The sequence below is a fragment of the Pseudorca crassidens genome, chromosome 2, assembly GCF_039906515.1.
Source record: "Pseudorca crassidens isolate mPseCra1 chromosome 2, mPseCra1.hap1, whole genome shotgun sequence".
In the NCBI taxonomy this organism is placed as follows: domain Eukaryota; kingdom Metazoa; phylum Chordata; class Mammalia; order Artiodactyla; family Delphinidae; genus Pseudorca; species Pseudorca crassidens.
In genome coordinates, this window is record NC_090297.1 from 32,747,083 (window position 1) to 32,765,310 (window position 18,228).

Here is an 18,228-nt window from a genome sequence, read left to right on the forward strand (position 1 = left end):
GTAAAAAAAAAATTTCCTTGTTCAAATTACTGTGTGGTTTCTATATTTTGATTGACCCCTCACAGATGCATTAGACATTTGTATTGTTTCCAATTTGGGGCTATTATGAATAAAGCTGCCATGAGCATTTTTGTCTTTGGGTGGACATAGGCCTTCATTTTTCCTGATAAACAGCTAGAAGTGGAGTTGCTGGGTCTTGGGGTAAGTGTATGAGAACTTGCCAAACAGTTTTCCAAGGTGATTAGACTATTTTACATTTCCATCAAATTGGCAATTGTGTATCTTCTTTCGTGACACATCTGTTTAAGTCTTTTGCCCATTTTTTCTTTGTCCTATTAAGTTGTCATCTTATTATGAGTCATAATGGTATCTTTCAGAGAGAAGAAATTTTAACTTTGATGAAATTCAATTTATCTTTTTATTTTTGGGCTAGTGCTTTTTTTTTTTTTTTTTTTTTTTTTGCGATACGCGGGCCTCTCACTGTTGGGGCCTCTCCCGTTGCGGAGCACAGGCTCCGGACGCGCAGGCTCAGCGGCCATGGCTCACAGGCCCAGCCGCTCCGCGGCATGTGGGATCCTCCCGGACCGGGGCACGAACCCGTGTCCCCTGCGTCGGCAGGCGGACTCTCAACCACTGCGCCACCAGAGAAGCCCTGGGCTAGTGATTTTTATGTTCTAAGAAATCACTGCCTACCATAATGTTGTGAAGATTTTTTTCTATTTTCTTGTAGAAGTTTTTAACTTTTATATTTAGGCCTGTGATCCATTTTGAGTTAATTGTTTTGTATAATGTGAAGTAAGGGTCACGGTTCATATTTTTCCACTGAAATATCCAGTTGTTGCAGCACCACTTGTTGAAAAGATTATTGAATGACTTTGGCACCTTTGTCAAAAATTAATTATTTCTGCAGTGTTCTGTTCCACTGATCTATCCTTATGCCAATACCATTGTTACTTTACAGTCAGTTTTGCAATCAGGTAATATAAGTCTTTCAACTTGGTTCTTCCTTTTCAACATTGCTTTAGCTATTCAATGTTCTTTGCATTTCCAAATAAATTTTAGTATCAGATGCCAATTTCTTCAAGAAGCCTGCTGGGGTTTTTACTGAAAGTGCATTGAGTCTAAAGGTAAATTTGGAAAGAACTGACATCTTAACAATAGTGTGCCCTCCAATCCATGAGCCCGGTATGATTAGATCTCCATACGTTCAGGTCCTTAATTTCTGTCACACTGCATCTCTCTGCCCATCCTTCTGCAATTACATCTCCCTTTGACCACGGCTGGGAAGTTTTCCACTTTTAAAGACCCAGATCATTAGATTGGGCCCGCTCACATAATGCAGGATAATCTCCCTATCTCAAAGCCCTTAATTTAGTCATATCTGCAAAGTCTCTTTTGCCGTGTATTAACATATTCACATGTTCTGGGCATTAGGGTGTGGGCATCTTCAGGGGCTTCGTTATTCTGCCTGCCACACTTCACTGCAAATAATGCTACGATGAATATCCCTTGTACATGTCCTTTTTTTTTTTTTTTTTTTTTGTGCGGTACGTGGGCCTCTCACTGTCGTGGCCTCTCCCACCGCGAAGCACGGGCTCCGGACGCGCAGGCTCAGCGGCCATGGCTCACGGGCCCAGCCGCTCCGCGGCACGTGGGATCCTCCCAGACCGGGGCACGAACCCGTGTCCCCTGCATCGGCAGGCGGACTCTCAACCACTGCGCCACCAGGGAAGCCCTCCTTGCCATTTTTGACATTGTAAATCACTATTCTGTAATCTGGTTATTCACTTCTGTCCATAATGCCATTCATTAAATAGAAATCCTTACTTTTAATGTAATCACATTACACAGTTTGTAATGTATGATTTGTGCTTTTGAAATATTAAAAGTTCTTCCTTGTCCTTGGTTCACAAAACTATTTCTTTAAAATTTTTCTTTTATTTATTTATGGCTGCACCTCTCAGCACGCAGGATCTTAGTTCCCGGACCAGGTATTGAACCCATACCCCCTGCATTGGGAGCTTGGAGTCTTAACCACTGACCGCCAGGGAAGTCCCTACATTTTTCTCTTATTAACTTTACATTTTAGGGACTTCACTGGTGGTGCAGTGGATAGGACTCTGTGTTCCAAGGCAGAGGGCCCAGGTTCAATCCCCGGTCAGGGAACTAGATTCCACATGCATGCCGCAACTAAGAGTTCACATGCCACAAATGGGGAGCCCACGTGCCGCAACTAAGGAGCCACAAGCCGCCACCAAGGACCCCATGAGCCGCAACTAAGGAGCCTGCCTGCTGCAACTAAGACCCCGTGCAACCAAATAAATAAATATTAAAAAACAAATGAAAAACTTCTATGCCTTATTCCTTAAAAAAAACTTTACATTTACCTTTCAATCTTGGGTCTAAGATAAACTATCTAGGGCTTATCTTTGCATCTTGGTGTAGGAGAGTGTATGATCAGGCCACTCAAGATGGCTGTTCTCTCTCTCTTTTATTTTTTTGGCCGCACTACACGGCTTGGGGGATTTTAGTTCCCCTACCAGGGATTGAAACTGCGCCCTCGGCAGTGAAAGCGCAGAGTCCTAACCACTGGACCGCCAGGGAATTCCCTCAAGATGGCTGTTCTCTTGCTCTCTGTAAATCCCCTGCTCGACCAGTCCCTGTTCACTCACGTGACTATCCAATCCACTTAATAGTAGGGCTTAATCAGTAACTGCCTACCTGCTTGTCCCTTGCTCCAGCCGCCGGTTTCCCTGGTAACTGATGAGCCAACCTGACATCAATTTCCCCTGTAAATGGTAGCCTCCCTCTTCCCTGAGAAGCGAAGTTTGCTGTCATGGCCTGCCTGCGTACCTGCCATAGTGGGGTGTTGCTCCAGGACTTTTTGCTTCGGACGTGTAAGATTCCCCTCCAATAAGCTATTGATGTCTCTGTCGCTGTCCCCAGGCTCTTCTTCCATCTCAAGGCTAAACAATTACAAGGCTTACAGGCCTGCGGGGCATAGCCCAACAATTGGTGAACCAGTCAGGAAGCTGATGAAACCCGTGAGTGCCAGGATGTCCGGAGATAAGGATGGGGAATGGAACATTGAGGGGGGTGATCCTGGTGGCAGTCCACTAGCATGTGGGGCCCTGTGGCAGCTGACTACCACGAGAGATGTCTTTTTCTTCCATTATGTTGATGATATTCTGTTAACCTCAGAGTCTCTCTCCAGTTTAAAAGTAGCAGTCCCGTGCTTGTGACTCATCTGACTTCACAGGGACGGCTGGTGAATACAGACAAAACACAAGGACCTGGATTATCTACAAAATACAAACATAACCCTGACCCACCACCCCTAAACAACTACAGACACAGGCTTTAGGGATATTAACTCAGGGACAGGCTTGCAAATTGGACGTGGCCAGTTACTCAGAAGAGTTTGGTAAAGGCCTGTGGCAATGGCAAAATAATGAGAGTACCCTTGGACTGCTGGTCCCAGCTGTGGAAGGGTGCAGAGCCACCGTATAGTGTGATGAGACAGCAGCTATGTTCAGTCTACAGCGTGTTACAACAGGTGGAGGACATCATAAAAAGCCTACCCAAGTCTTTGAATGATGCAAAAAAACCTGTTCCGGGTCTAGAACAACTGTGTGTGACATCTATAGCAACCAAAGATCCCATTTTCCTGGCCATGAAGTTCAGGAATGGGCCAATAAAAATGACATACGCTAGCATTTCCACCTACCCTACAAGCCCACTGCTGCCAGGCTAATTGACTACTTAAAACAACAATTGAGACGGGATTCCTGCTCTCAACATGTGGACCAGGAGGCTAACTCAAGTCCTACGATCTTAACAACCCAGGAGCAATCATTCTAGTGCCCAAGCCACGTTAACCCAGAGGGAACTAGTCAACACCATCTGAGTTCAACTGTTGACCACTGAAGGACTGAAGGACCATTGCCAACTGTTGCTCAGGACAATAACTGACCCAGTCACTTTTGCCCTTATCACAGGATCTACCCATAGTGGGGGAATATGTTATAAAATGGCCCTGGGACTGGCAGGTAAGCCCCTGGTGGTTTGGGGTTGCTGCCCCGTGGGGAACAGGATTAGAAAGGGACTTACAGATTTCACCTGTCTTCTACCCAGCCCCACCTAAGACCACTAAGGTAATTAACCCAGGCCCCATACTAGAGAAAGACATCATTATATTAACGCTGTGGTTCGTTGTTATACCACCTCTCCAGTATTCGGCACTGGCTTTGGGGACAGAGGGTGGACAGGTGATATGGCAGACCAGGACAAAAACCACAGGCAGGGGTGGTATTAGCTCAGAATGCTCTTACTGCTTTGATTTTGCATGATGGTCATGATCTCCCATGGTGCCTGTTAAACATCTCACATTTCGTCCTAGCCCGAGTGGAGGGAATCAGTTCACGGACTGGGTGACAACCCACGTAGGGGCAACTGAAGACTCTCGCCTTCCTCCTGTCTTGCATACCAAGTGCCTGGCTCCAAAATCGCCCACCTCTTGGCAAATCCCTTTTATTTTATGGCCACATGAAGCACCGCATGGCATGTGAGATCTTAGCTCCCTGACCAGGGATTGAACCTGTGTCCCTCTGCAGTGGAAGCACAGAGTCTTAACCACTGGACCACCAGGGAAGTCCTGCAAATCCCTGTTTTTGGTGTAGTAGGTATCTTACACCTGATACTCTCTAGCTGCTGCTGTATTGCATTTGTGGTATCTGGTTGCAGTGCACCTCTACATACCTGGCCTCTACATACCCAGGGATATCATGGAAGAGGGGTGGACCAAGATTGTAAGGATTGTACAGGGTATATAGGGGTGGAGTGTATAGTCAGGCCACCCACGGCTGTTGTCTTGCTCTCTGTACATCCCCTGCTCAACCAGGACCTGCTTCACTCACATAACTATCCAGTCCTCTTAATTATAGAGCTTAGTCAGTAACTGCCCACGTGCTTGCCTCCTGCCCCAGCCACTGGTTTCCCTGGTAACTGATGAGCCAACCTGACATCAATTCCCCCGTAAATGGTAGCCTCTGTCTCCTCCCAAGTAGCAAAGATTGCTGCCATGTCCTGCCTGTCATATACAGTGGGGTGTCACTCCAGGACCTTTTGTTTTGGACATGTAAGATCCCCTGTCCAATAAACTGTTGAGGCCTCTGGCACTGTCTCCAGGCTCTTCTTCCCTCTGAAGGCTAGGCAACTACAAGGCTTGAAAGTCTGTGGGGTGCAGCCCAACAGTAGGGATTTTTTTTGTCCGGATAGTGAACCAGTTTTCCTAATACATATTTTAAACAATCCACTTTTCCCCATTGTTTTAAGGTGCCCCTCTTGTCATATGTTAATTTCCTAGGTATACACATGCCAATCTCAGAGTTTTCTCTTCTTTGAACAGAAGTTGATCCAACCATTCATAGACTTATATTATTGCACATAAGTTGTAGAGTAAGTTTAGTTAACATACCAGCTGAAATTTTTAGATTATGTTGAACTTACAGATTAACTTGGAGAGTTAATATCTTTATATTAAACTGCCTTATCCAAGAATAGGGAATGTCTCTTCATTTATTCAGATAATCAACTCTTAGAGTTTGAAAATTCTCTCCATAGAGGTCTTACATATTCTTAAGTAATCATTACTTAATAATTTAAATTGCTTTTGTGGATAATATCTCATATTTGCTGGTTATAGATGTTACAGAAAAATGCAACTTATTTTTGTAGAGTGATCTTGTATCCAGCAACTTTGCTGAATGCTCTCATTAGTTCTAAAAATTTTTTCTTACTTAGGTAGAAATCAAATTACCTATACATGATAGCTTCATCCCTTTTTCAATCCTTTGCCTCTTTTTTTGTCTTTGTGGCTTTGTACAGGATTCCTAGAACTATTTTAAATGGTAATAATGATAATGGGCCTCCTTGTATTGATCTTTTTTTCCCCCTAAATATGATATGCCTAGGTATAGGCTTATTGGTATTTATCCTAATTGATATTCTCTGAGCTTCCTAGATCTATGGTTTGGTGTCACTAATTTTGGAAAATTCTTGGCCATTACAAATTTCAAATATTTCTGCTCCACTTTTTCTCCTTCTGGTATTCCCAATATGTACGTGGTACACTTTTTAGAAATCCCCAATAGTTCTTGGACGTTCCAGTCTGTTATTTTCACTTTTTTTTTTTTCCCAGTATGGGAAGTTTCTATTGCCTTATCTTCAAGCTCACTAGTTCTTTCCTTGACCACGTCCCATTTGAGACTATCAAGGGAGTTCTTCATTTCTGCTAGTTTATTTTTATTTTTACCATGTCTTTTGTTTTTAGAGGTTTCCTCTCTGTGCTTGCATTACTCACCTGTTCTTGCATGCTGTCTTTTTCATTAGATCCCTTAATATATTAACAATAGCTATTAACCGTAGCTATTTTAAATTCTCTGCCTGACAACTCCCCATTGTGTATAATATTTGACTCTGGTTCTGCAGCTTTTTCTTTTCAGGCTGGGTTTTTTCCTTGCCTTTAGTATGTCTAATATTTTGTTGAAAGCTGGACATCATGTATTGGGTAACAGGATATTGGTAACAGGAACCAAAGTAAATAGGCCTTAATGTGTGATTTTATTTTAGTCTGGCTAGGAGCTGGGCTGTATTTAGTGTAACTATATATGTCATAGATTTCAAATTCCTCTGGTGACCTTATTTTTATCTCCCCTCTTTTTTTAAAATAAATTTATTTATTTTTATTTTATTTATTTTTGGCTGTGTTGGGTCTTTGTTGCCACACGTGGGTTTTCTCTAGCTGCGGCAAGCAGGGGCTACTCTTTGTTGCGATGCATGGGCTTCTCATTGCGGTGGCTTCTCTTGTTGCGGAGCAGGGGCTCTAGGCACTCGGGCTTCAGTAGTTGTGGCTCGAGGGCTCTAGAGCACAGGCTCAGTAGTTGTGGCACACAGGATTAGTTGCTCCGCGGCGTGCAGGATCTTCCCAGATCAGGGCTCGAACCCGTGTCCCCAGCATTGATAGGCAGATTCTTAACCACTGTGCCACCAGGGAAGCCCCTTTATTTCCACCTCTTGATTTGGGGCTTCCCTCAGAGGCTGTGTCTGGGGCTTCTCTCAGAGGCTGTGTCTTACAGCTATTTCAACTGTAAGCCACTAGGTCCCTGTTCATATGGGGATAAGCTGTGGGGCAGAGGAAGCATTCTATAATATGATTGCACCTCAATTTTTTTTTTTTTTTTTTTTGCGGTAGGCGGGCCTCTCACTGTTGTGGCCTCTCCCGTTGCAGAGCACAGGCTCCGGACGCGCAGGCTCAGCAGCCATGGCTCACGGGTCCAGCCGCTCTGCGACATGTGGGATTCTTCCCGGACCAGGGCACGAACCCATGTCCCCTGCATCGGCAGGCGGACTCTCAACCGCTGCGCCACCAGGGAAGCCCGCACCTCACTCTTTTAATGGGTCTATTTCCCTGTGTTGTGATTTTTTTCACAAGTGTTTCTTAGCTTTTCTTCTCCCCTTAGGTGAGACAGGAAATCTAGAGGGCCCTAGAATGGGGAAAATGCCCTTCTCCACGGTAGGGTGGGCTCTGGTTAAGTGTTTTCCCTGGAGAGGAGGCTTTTGTCATGGAGGAGGCGCTGAATGTTTTTCAGAACTTTTCTTTTCCCCTCCCCCTGATAAAACCACTAGATCTTTCTCAGGTCTTTACTGTAGGTGCCTAGAGAAAAAGTCCATCAACATATGCACCCCTTCCCAGCCTCCAGTTGTTTGTCATTCTCAAACTCGTCCACACTCAGCCTCCAGCAATTAGTTAATATTAACATTTAAGTGTTCCATCAGTGTTTCGCTCCAGTGGGTTCTCCTGGTAAGCATATACTAGCTCTAATTCTCTGTATATGCTTGTCTTTCCAGATTTCAAGGTAGCAGTTTGCCTTGCAACATCAGTTCTCTGACAGGTCCAAGAAACATCATTGATTCTCCTTGCATTGGTCTTAGAATATGTTAAGTGTTTTCATTAACATAATATTTACTACAGGTTTTTTGGTACATGTCTCCTATAGAATCAAGAAAGTTACCTTCTATTTGCCAGTAGTTTTATTACAAATAGGATTAAACCTTATAAAATGCTTTTTCTGCATTAGGATAATTATTTTTCTCCTTTAGTCTATTGACGTGGTGAATTACAGTGAATTTTTCTAATGAACCACCCCTGTTTTCTGGGATTAACACCAGTTGATCATGATGTATCATTTTTTAGTACACTATTGGACTTCATAGTTTGTATTTAGGATTTTTGAATCTACTTGGTTCTATTTCTATTTTCTTAGTACTTACTCTAGATTTTAGAATGGATACTTAAGGAAGATTGAAGTTATTCAATGTGTTTAGCCTCCAAGAACGTTCCAAGGACCAATTTATGTGCTACTATTCTCCAATATTTTAGTATATTTAATTTTAAAAAGTAAGCATTATTATAGTTTTATAATGTATATATTAATATTTACTAATCTTATTTCTTTGCTCACTTTTCTTTCTTACATCTCAGCCTTTCCACCATTTCCTTTATAATAGCAAACATAATAAATGCTATGTGCCAGGCATGTTCTGAGCACCTTAAACATATTACCTCACTTGAATCCCCCCAAAACCCTATGCGGTATGTACAATATTCCTTCTGTTTGAAGAATTTCTCTGGATCTCAGTTTTTGTTGTCTGTCCCTCTTGTCTTTTCTTCTTTTTTTTTGAAAATTTTACTGGCTAGAAGCACAGAAGTTCTTAAATTCATGACAGTGCATGAGATGTCTCCGAGAGCAGAAGTGGGAAAGAAGTAAAGACAGAATCCTGGGGAGCACCAGAGCTTATATATAGGTCTCATGGGCCTTACATCTAGAGGTGGGGCCCACTGGAACTGCAAGGCCAAGGGCCAGAGCCAAAGCAGTGGAGGTCACTCGGAAGGGCTCTTGGGATGGCAGATGTCAGCCTTTCCCCCGGCAAGCATGTGCTATGACGTTACTATACTTTGTCCATCTTCTGTGCTCCCAGACCCAGTCCTAGGAGGACAATGGCACTGCCCAGAAGTGGCTGTGTCCCTCCTCGAGGGAGAGGAAGGGGTGTTCCAGGTGTCACAGCACTGGAGGTCAACAGCTATGTTTACTGCTTGTATCAGGTGTGGCTGAAATAAGCAAGGGTACCCCAGCCACATGCCTGAGAAGAGCTACTGGACCCAAGAGCTCAGAAAGCAGCAGTGGGTCAAAAGCAGTGGCCTTAGCTCCATCTTATCTTTCCCTCTATTTGGCTCTGGGCATCCTCTGTGGAATCTGTGGGAATAGAAGGCTTTGAGGGCTTGTAAGCAGGGATCCTGGGAGACAGAGCCAGGAAGCTGCCTGGAACAGTCAGATTCCATGGCCCAATGACATCATTGCGGCAACAGATTTCCCAAACAGGAGTCAGAAGCCCAGGTCAGCCTTTTTCTGAAATGTACTTCTCTCTGCCTCTCAGACAAGGCATCTTCTTCCTCCTTGTTTAGTCGCCTGGAACCCTGTTTTCTCTCTCCTAGAATTAAGAACCATCTGCAGAAAGCAACACATGAAACCATTTTCAAACGGACTTTAATCATTTTTTGCTGCCCAAATACTGTACATGCAGAAGCCATGTGAAGAATTTTCTCCTCAAGGGAATTGGCAAGAGTGTTGTAAGAAACAGCCGGCAGTCCTTCCCATCCATCCACCTGCCACCTGGGAGCCACAACGAGTTTGGAAAGATGCTGCGCATAGAAAATGTATAGAGCACAGATAGAAAAGGCTAATTGCTTCTTATCTAAACAGTGTGCTTCTCAGTCCCTATCTGCTCTCTCTCTTTGCAGGATGCATTTAGAAATTCTAAAAAAGGGGTCCTTGCCTCCTATGAATTTACATTCTAAAGGAGTGGATGGAATAATCAGGCCAACTTTTCCTAAGAAAGCAGCAGCCACTCTGCCTGCTGAGATGGTGTCTGGTAAAAGACATTCTGGAGAAGAGTCATTTTTTGTTTCAAGAAGCAAAATACTTTGAAGGGAAATAAGTTCCCTCTCTCCTCCCATCAGAGAGCATCTCCCTTTAAAATTCTCCCGTTGTCTCATTCTAGAAGCAGAAATGAGGACCAACCCAGCCTCATCTGCTGGTGGGGATACTGACCTACGCAGGATGCATCTGAGGTTGTGACATCACATCAGCACCTTGGGAAAAGTCCATTGTAGACAAGCCTTAATTATCTCATTACGTAAGAAAACAACAACAAACCCGGAAGAGGTGGAAGAAGAGTCTGTTAGGATTCCCAGAGTTCTTGTCAGAAGCAGCATCTGGGCATGGACGGGTGAGGACCTGCACCCAGCCTGGGCACCCGGGTCTGGAAGGAACCAGCCTGTGGAGCCAGGTGCCGGGTGCACCAGGCTCACGACCCTCATCAACTCCAGATTAGACTTAAAACCTGGAGGGAAACGTGGAGTAACTAGCAAATGCTCTGGTTTTGCACATGAGGAAGCTGAGGCCCAGAAAAGTGAGGAGTCTTGCACAAGTCTTGCCTGCATATAATAGCCTTTGATTCTCCGTAGCCAGCTGTCCAGGCCACTGACCATTGGGGCGGATGCTCTGTTGCCTTTGGAATTCCCAGGGCCCATTTCTCTTTGCCAAGCTCTCTGGAACCCAGTCCCAAGGACCCTTCCTGGCATCAGTGGGAGCTCCCAGGGAGGGCGAAGGCTCCTGTCCTTACTGGCCAAGTTTCCAATCAGAGCCCGGGAAGGTTTTCCCAGAGCAGTAACACTCACGCTTTTTGACGAGCATCCTCCCCAAGCCAGTCTGGGCCTCTGCGGGAATGCCAGTTTCCTTCACAGGCACAGCCTTGCTGGGCCCACAAAAGCCTGAGCTCAGGGTTTGGGGGAGGGGAAGTTGCTTTGCTACATGGAAAGATTAAGCCCTTTGTCAGAGAACAAGGTCCCACCATCGGGCATGCTGACACCTGAGCTGCACGTGTGCGGCTCAGCTGGCAGAGCTGGTGCCCGAGGAGGCCAAGTTGCTCTCTTTGGCATCACTGACGTCGCTCTGAGATGCTCAGGCACTCTTTCAAAATAACCCTTTCCCAGCCAGACTAGGCTTATCCAGCCCCCATCAGGCCTCACTGGATCGGGCGGGGTTCCCCTGCCCTTCAGTCATGATTGTTTTGTTTTGACCCAATTTCTTCTGACCTGAGTGAAAAGCAGACTTGAAGGAGAAGGCAAGGGATGAGTCTACATTCCTATCTCCTTCCTGATCATTCAGTGAACGGTAATCCAGTATAGGAAGCAGCATTTTAGAGAACCTCTTTCTGTGTCAGGATATTGGAGAAGAAAACTCCGGGGAGAGGAAGAGAAAGGGAGCAGTCGGCAGGGCAGCAGGCCTCTTCTTTTCCCTCTCCTTGCAGCCACTGCAGAAACCCTGCTGGACCACCGCCTGGCCCTGAAGAACACGCCACCTGTCTCCGCCACCAAGCAAAGGCGGCAACTGCTTGCACGGGCTTCGCACAGTGCAGGAAGTAATCAAAGAAGCGGAAGAGCAGCTTTCCTGAAGCCCTGATGCTTTCTGGGCTGAAGACGGGGAACCGGAGGTATCGGGAGCTCTGGAGCCCTGGCGGGGGAGGAGCACGGCATCTCCTGGACAGCAGGGTGTGGAGCAAGAACCCTGGTTGCGCGCCAGGGCTCCTGGTAACGCAGTCTAAGATTGTGCTACATTTCATCTCCAAAAGAGTACCCTTGGAGGGCTCTAGCGTCTTTGAAAGGGGTGTGAGGCTTCTGCTCTCCTCAAGGCTGGCAGTAAAGAAGAGCTCAGGCATGCTTGCCCTGGTGGGGGTCAGGCCCCTGGGAGGACCAGTGATCCCACGAGTGGTGAGCTAGAGGGACACCCTCTCTCTCGGCCCCCTGAAATGCTGGCAGTGCCTGGGCTTGCTGCATACTGACAGCCTCCTGAGGGCTCCTTTCCTAGGAGTGCTGGGTCGGGGGAGAGACTGGGTGGGGAGTAGTTTAGGAGATGGCTTGACAAAGGGGATATGATTCTTCAGGGAAGAACCAAGACTTGGCCCCATTTGCTGGAGCCCGATTCATACCAAAGGCCCATCACAGACTTCCCTTTAGGGAAGGAGTCTATGAAGGAAGTGGGACAGATTGAACAGAGCAGAAACGTGAAGACAGATGTTCTGAATCATCTGTCATGGTTCCTGCCCTCAGCCCAGCATCGCTGCAGGACCACTGCTGTCTCTGCCACATCTTCCACGAATCCTGCCTGAGCAGAGGAAGATGGAATGACAAAGAGCCCACCCTGTCATCAGCCCCAGGGTCCCCTGGGGTGAGGAGAGGGCATGTGGAGTCAGGACACTGCATCTAACAGTGTCTGGGGGGATCATGTTCCTTCCCTCCCTGCCATGCCTTCTTCAAGGGACAGAGGCTGCCCCCTCCAGGGAAGGGCAGCAGTCACACGTGTGCTCCCTCCTCTCCTGGGACAGGCTAGCTCCAGAACAGCTTTTCAAACAAGCCCCTGCATCCACGAGGCTGAGAGACAGACCCTTAAATCCAGCCACTCACCACCACCCATACGTGGAGTCTCACTCGACTTGACCCTCATGGGAGAAAAATCCAGGTGGGGATTAGTAACTTAATTTGGTACAAAGGGTTAAAAATAATTCCCCGACATCAACTTGTGTGGGGCATGACTTCCCACTATCGAGGTGCAACAGTGGCGTGGCCCAGCTCTTGGGCAGTCTTGGCAGCTGGGGGCCGTAGGCAGGTCAGCCCAAGTCACCGACAGGTCAGGCCCCACCTCTGGCTAGAACCTTCCCTGTGCCAGCCAACCTTCCTCAGAGGCAAGAGGCCAGCCGCCTTCAGCTCCCCAGCAGCAGCCTCTGCTGGTAGCTCCTTCTGTCTTCCTGCGCCTCTAGAGGAATGAGGGCGACACCCCTCACTGATACCCCCGTTCCCTGGGGGTAACCGCACGGTCCGCGTATGCCCACTCAGTGCCACATCGGCAAATGTCTACGCCGTCCTGTGGTCACTAATCATCCCACCACCCCGAAGGCGTCAAGGGTTTTCACCCATCCTGAGGGTGGCTGCTCTGCGTCACCCACAGGACACAGAAACACGCTTTAGCAAGCGAGTTCCCACCCCCACTCCCCACCCTAGGATCTAAGAGCACAGAGCCCTTTGCCTTATTTTAGAAACATGAGAAATGCATGCGTTACCCAGTCTGACCCTAGGAGAGAATCTCTGCAGAAAGAGAAAACTCAGCCTAGCTGTCTCTCTCTCCACACACATAAGCGTTCCCGCCATGATAATACAGGAATGGAGTCTCCAGCAGGAGTCAGGAGCCCAGCAGCTTATCTTGTCCTTACTGCCCTCACCCACTTTTTGTCTGTGGGCAGGACCAGTGGGGACCTGGCTTCTCCCCCTGGTTTTCACGGGAGGGAGGTGGCCAGGCCCTGGCTTCAGCCTAATGTGGGTCCTGCCAGAAAGGACCCCTCGGTGGGGATGGCTCTGTCTCAGCCTCTGTCTCCACCTGCCTGCCCCGGAATCCACCTCCAGGCCCGTCTGGCTTCGCTTATGGATGGAGTCCAAGCACCTCTCCACGGATCCCCACGTATGCAGGTTAGAGTCAGTGTAGCTCACAGGGGTGATATCTGGGGAAGAGGCAGAGCGCGAGCCTGTCCCAGGCCTTGACCCCTCCTGCTGCCTCTTTCCACCCCACCAGACATGAACCCAAGGGCTGCTGTGTCCACCTCCTGGGCAACCTCTTGCCTTTCACGCTAGACCTGAGGAAGGAGAGGGACAGATTTGGGCACTCCCGAGCCAGACTTCAGGATTCCCAGCAGACATCTCACAAGGTCCAGTCCAGGCCCTGGTGCCCACCCCCAGGGCCCAGCTGTCCAATCAGGTCAGGGTTTGAGTGGCTTTGGGAAGCTCCAACCAGACAAGGGTGGAAAGAAAGCAGAGGCAGGCGCGGTGTCTAGAGCAGGCCAGGCTACCCTCCAGAGGGCAGCGGCAGAGGGCAGGGGGCAGGGAGGCCGAGAGGGGGGAGTATTGCTTATACAGAGCTGGTGACCGTGATGGTCTAGAGTCTACAGCCAAGCCGTCCGTGGAGCCAGGAGGCTGAAGCCTCAGTGAATCTGAGCTCCCAGACATGGACCCTGGTCTGGAAAAGAGAGAAAAAAAAAAAAAAATAGAGCCCCCAATAATCAACTTCATGCAGCTAATCCCCAAAGGTCGGACAGGCTTCACAGAGCAAGTCAGCCCCAGCCCTCCTCATTCCTGCCAGCAGCCCTGCCCTGGGCACATCCTCAACAAGCCAGGCCCCTCCAGGACGAGCCCAGAGGGGCACAGGGCCACCCTCAGGAACTGGGATGGACACAGGTGCCGCCAGGGGCTGCCCACTTTGGCAGGTAACGTCCCTATGAGGCCAACCTCTTGCATGTCAAGACCGTCCACTCCACACCACCTGGGGTCCGCTGGGAGAGCTCCTTTGGCATGTCGCAAGTGAGGAGGCTTGGAGGGAAACAGGAGGTGAACAATTCTAAGGGAGGTACCAGCACTTTCCTCCAAGGTCCCTGGCCTGCAACCCTGGGAACTGACACCTCCTTCAATCTCACTTGTAGGAAGGAGGTGGCGCCGGCCCGAGGGAGAAAGCGGTCTTTAAGCCCTCAGCTCCCCGGCATCGTCTGCCTCCCGGAGCCCTGGCCAGGGCGCTAGGTGAGATGCTACGTGCTGTGGATGCATTCGGTGGGAAGAGCAGCCGGAGTGCCCAGCGAAGAGGAGGGGTGTCAGGGTTCCCAGAGGGGCCTCGCTGTGGCCAGCTGCAGTGGACGCTACATTCCTCAAAAAAGAGCAGAGGCGCTGGGAGAGGCAGAGGTGGAACAAAGAACAAGACAGAAAACTAAGCAGGGACCACCAAGAACAGGCACAGGCGGGGACACGCAGGCTCTGCCCTGAGCCTAGGACCAGGTGGGATGGACCAATGGCTGCGTCTCCCACTTCCACCCCTGGACTCAAATGGAGTCCCGTCCACGCAACTCTCCTTTGGGTTTCTTCACAACGAGACACAGAGAGACGTGGATTTCAGCCCATATAGTCACTAAGACCAAATACACCCAGACAAATGAACAGATCTAACATGGTCACACACAGACACACACACAGACACACACGCACACATACTAGAGTCTCCACTGCCAGCTGGGACAGGCCCAGTAGCCAACAGGCATGCAGCAAGGCAAGGGGTCCAGAAAGACGTGAAGACTATGTACAGGGGAGGAGACGGGGGGTGGCAGCACCCCTTCCCACACTGCATCCAGGCCTCTTCCTGAGGCCCTTAGGAGCCTGAGGGGCTCGTGGCACTCTCCAGGGAGGACTGGGACAGGCGCCTGGTGAGGGAGCCGAGCGTAGAGTCTGCCACTGAGGACGTGGGGAAGAGTTTGTACCAGCCGGTGACCGCGGCACTCAGGTCCAGCTCGTCCAGCATGATCTGGGCCATGCCCATGAAGCACTTGTGGTCCATGCGGCCATAGTCTCCCCAGACAATCACCTGCCAGTGGGGAGGAAGAGAGAGGAGCTGAGCCACATCTCCAGCTCCAGGGCTGGGCAGTGGGTCCAGGAACCATGTAGAAGTTTTGCCAGGGCACAGATGGGACAGAGAGAGGCAGAACTCACACTGACTTTGGGCAGCAACTTACCGAGCACTTAAGATGTGCCAGGCTCGACCCTACAGGCTTTATATACGTTATCTCAGCTGTTACAACCATCTAGGTAGACGTGCTAGGTATTATTATTTCTACAAAAAGGAAATGTATCTCAGAGAGGTTAATTAACTAACCCAAAGATACACAGTAATTGGTGGCATAGCTGGGATTAGAACCTGGGTCTGACTTCCAGAGCTTCTCAGCATCCCAGATGACAACCTTCCTGAGTGGGGAGCAGACTGAGAGTCCAGGACCTGGGTCACAGCTCCCGCTCTGCTGCTGGATCACAGTGGGACAATCAACATTAGCACCAGGTGGAAGAAGATGGTGGTCAAACCCTGCTTCTACCTACCAGCTGTGCAACCTGGGGGCAACCGAGTTATTCCCTCGAACCTTGGTGTCCTTATGAATCGACAGGGAGAAAAACACCTTCACCAGGTTGTAACAAAAAATGGGTAAAGCATATTTAATGCGTCTGGCACAAGATAAATCATAAATAAGACAAATTTTAAATTACAGTCTTTGAGAGTTGCCCCGCCCCACTGGCCCCATGACACTCACCTGCAGCACCTTGCCCTGGGGCCCCTCGTCAAAGAGCAGAGCCTGCTGGTACAGGGGATCACAGGTCTTCTTGGCCACCTTTGTCTTCTTCTTGGCCAAGCAGGCCCCGTTCTCAAGTAGGTAAACCTTGATATAGGTGGCTGAGGGATGGAAGAGAGCAGGATGGGGAGGTGTCCAGGGGAGACTGCTGTGGCCTGCCCATCCCCTAACCTCCATGTGATCCTGGAGGGGAGCAGGGTGAGCTGGCTGAGCTGACCAGCAGACAGCAGGTGGAGAGATGGGCTCAACACCGACTCTTCCATCCTCCCCTCCCCCTCCCCCCACTCACTGGCCTTCCAGGCAATCCGTGACTCCAGTGTTGAGAATACTGGTTAGGCCAGTGGGGAGCTGGGACTCTCTAGACCCAGAACTCAGCTGTACATCCCTCCCTGGCAGGACCTCGTTTCCAAAATCCCTCTCCCAGCTGATCTGCTTCACCTGGGAGCGATTTGGAGCCTGGTTTGGGGGTCAGGCCCCGAGCCTCAATCACTTCCACCTCCAGCTGGCTGCTCCGGTCCATGATGGCAATGTGCACATCCCCTGCAAGGGAGAAGAGGGACAGTTCAGGCAGAGCCAGACCAAGGGGCAGGCCGGCCAGCCACCATGCAGCATGCCAGTCTGCAGAGGATGTTCCAGCGCTGGAAAGGGCACAAGATGGACAAAACTGTACGCGCCGGAGCTGCTCTCGGGAGACCACGTTAAAGCAGCTGAGAAATGCTTTGACAGGGCCCTTACGGTGGGATGGGGGCATGACCCTCAAGGGGCCTGTTTGGGGAACAACAAATGTAAGCCTGGTCATGGGCGGTGGAGGGGTGTTCTGCTTCACCGAGCAGAATAGCAAGTTTGGGGACAGAGCTTCCTGTGTCAGGAAGACAGAGGGGAGGCTGTGGGCTCAGTAGCTCTTCTTCACCTTCTGCACAGTGGTCATCAGCCACTCCCCTCAATAAACATCAAACAAATATTTAAAGGATATCAGTTTGGAGAGACGCTGAGATACAAGCCTGCCCAGGACATGAGGCACGTCCTGGAAATGAGGGCCTGCTCGTACCCTTGATAAAGGATGGGGGGAAGGCAGCAGATGTCCCGGGAGCACAGAGTGAGAACTCCTCTCTGTGCCCCACAAAATGGATTATCCAGCTGGGGCAAGTTCTGTGTGTGGAGTCATATCAGTCGTCTGACTTCTAGAACTCTTGGCTTTGTTTGACACAGGTTGGCAGAATTTGCAATTCTGCACTAGTCACTTGGGACGTCCTTCAAAGGGGTGCAGAATCATAAGCCTGATGCAGAAAAACTAAAATGGGCCAGACTTTGGGTTTAGCCACCCGTTTTAGATTCTCTGAGCCGTCATGCAACAGCAACTGTTTGTATTTGCACACTTTGGAAGATGGAGAATTATGACTTTCAGGAGACATCCTGGAATTCATCCCTCTCCCTCTAGCTATTCCTGAGCTCCCCATGGGGAATAGGGAGGGGGAGGTCTCAGGAATTAATCTCCACGTCTCACTGTAACATCTCTAACAAGGTGAGCCAAGGCAAACCTGTCCTTCCCAGTTTAGGACACCAGGGGGCACCACACACAAGTGTTCTAGGCTGTGATGGCGTATTAGCCTTGTGGAAGCGGCTGGTTCCTCTCACTGCCTCCCAGCCCTTGGCCCAAAGCAGACTATCCAAGCCCTTGAAAGCCTGAAAGCGGACTTCCCTGGTGGCGCAGTGGTTAAGAATCCGCCTGCCAGTGCAGGGTACACAGGTTCGAGCCCTGGTCCGGGAAGATTCCACATGCCGTGGAGCAACTAAGCCCGTGTGCCACAACTACGGAGCCTGCGTTCTAGAGCCCATGAGACACAACTACTGAGCCTGCGTGCTGCAACTACTGAAGCCCGTGTGCCTAGAGCCTGTGCTCTGCAA

At 49.2% G+C, this 18,228-nt stretch overlaps 1 protein-coding gene across 11 annotated transcripts in view; it reads right to left on the reverse strand.

Annotated features, from left to right (window-relative positions):
- Nucleotides 1-9,590: 9,590 nt before the first annotated feature.
- RIMS3 (regulating synaptic membrane exocytosis 3) overlaps nucleotides 9,591-18,228 on the reverse strand; it is a 39,985-nt gene continuing 31,347 nt past the window's right edge. For all 11 annotated transcript variants that reach the window (XM_067725676.1, XM_067725673.1, XM_067725674.1 and 8 more), the window contains 3 exons: nucleotides 16,762-16,863; nucleotides 16,285-16,424; nucleotides 9,591-15,569 (listed from right to left, as the gene is read on the reverse strand). In XM_067725676.1, coding sequence (XP_067581777.1) covers nucleotides 15,357-15,569; nucleotides 16,285-16,424; nucleotides 16,762-16,863 — 455 coding nt within the window. In that variant the 3' untranslated portion in view covers nucleotides 9,591-15,356. The remainder of the gene's footprint in view (nucleotides 15,570-16,284; nucleotides 16,425-16,761; nucleotides 16,864-18,228) is intronic.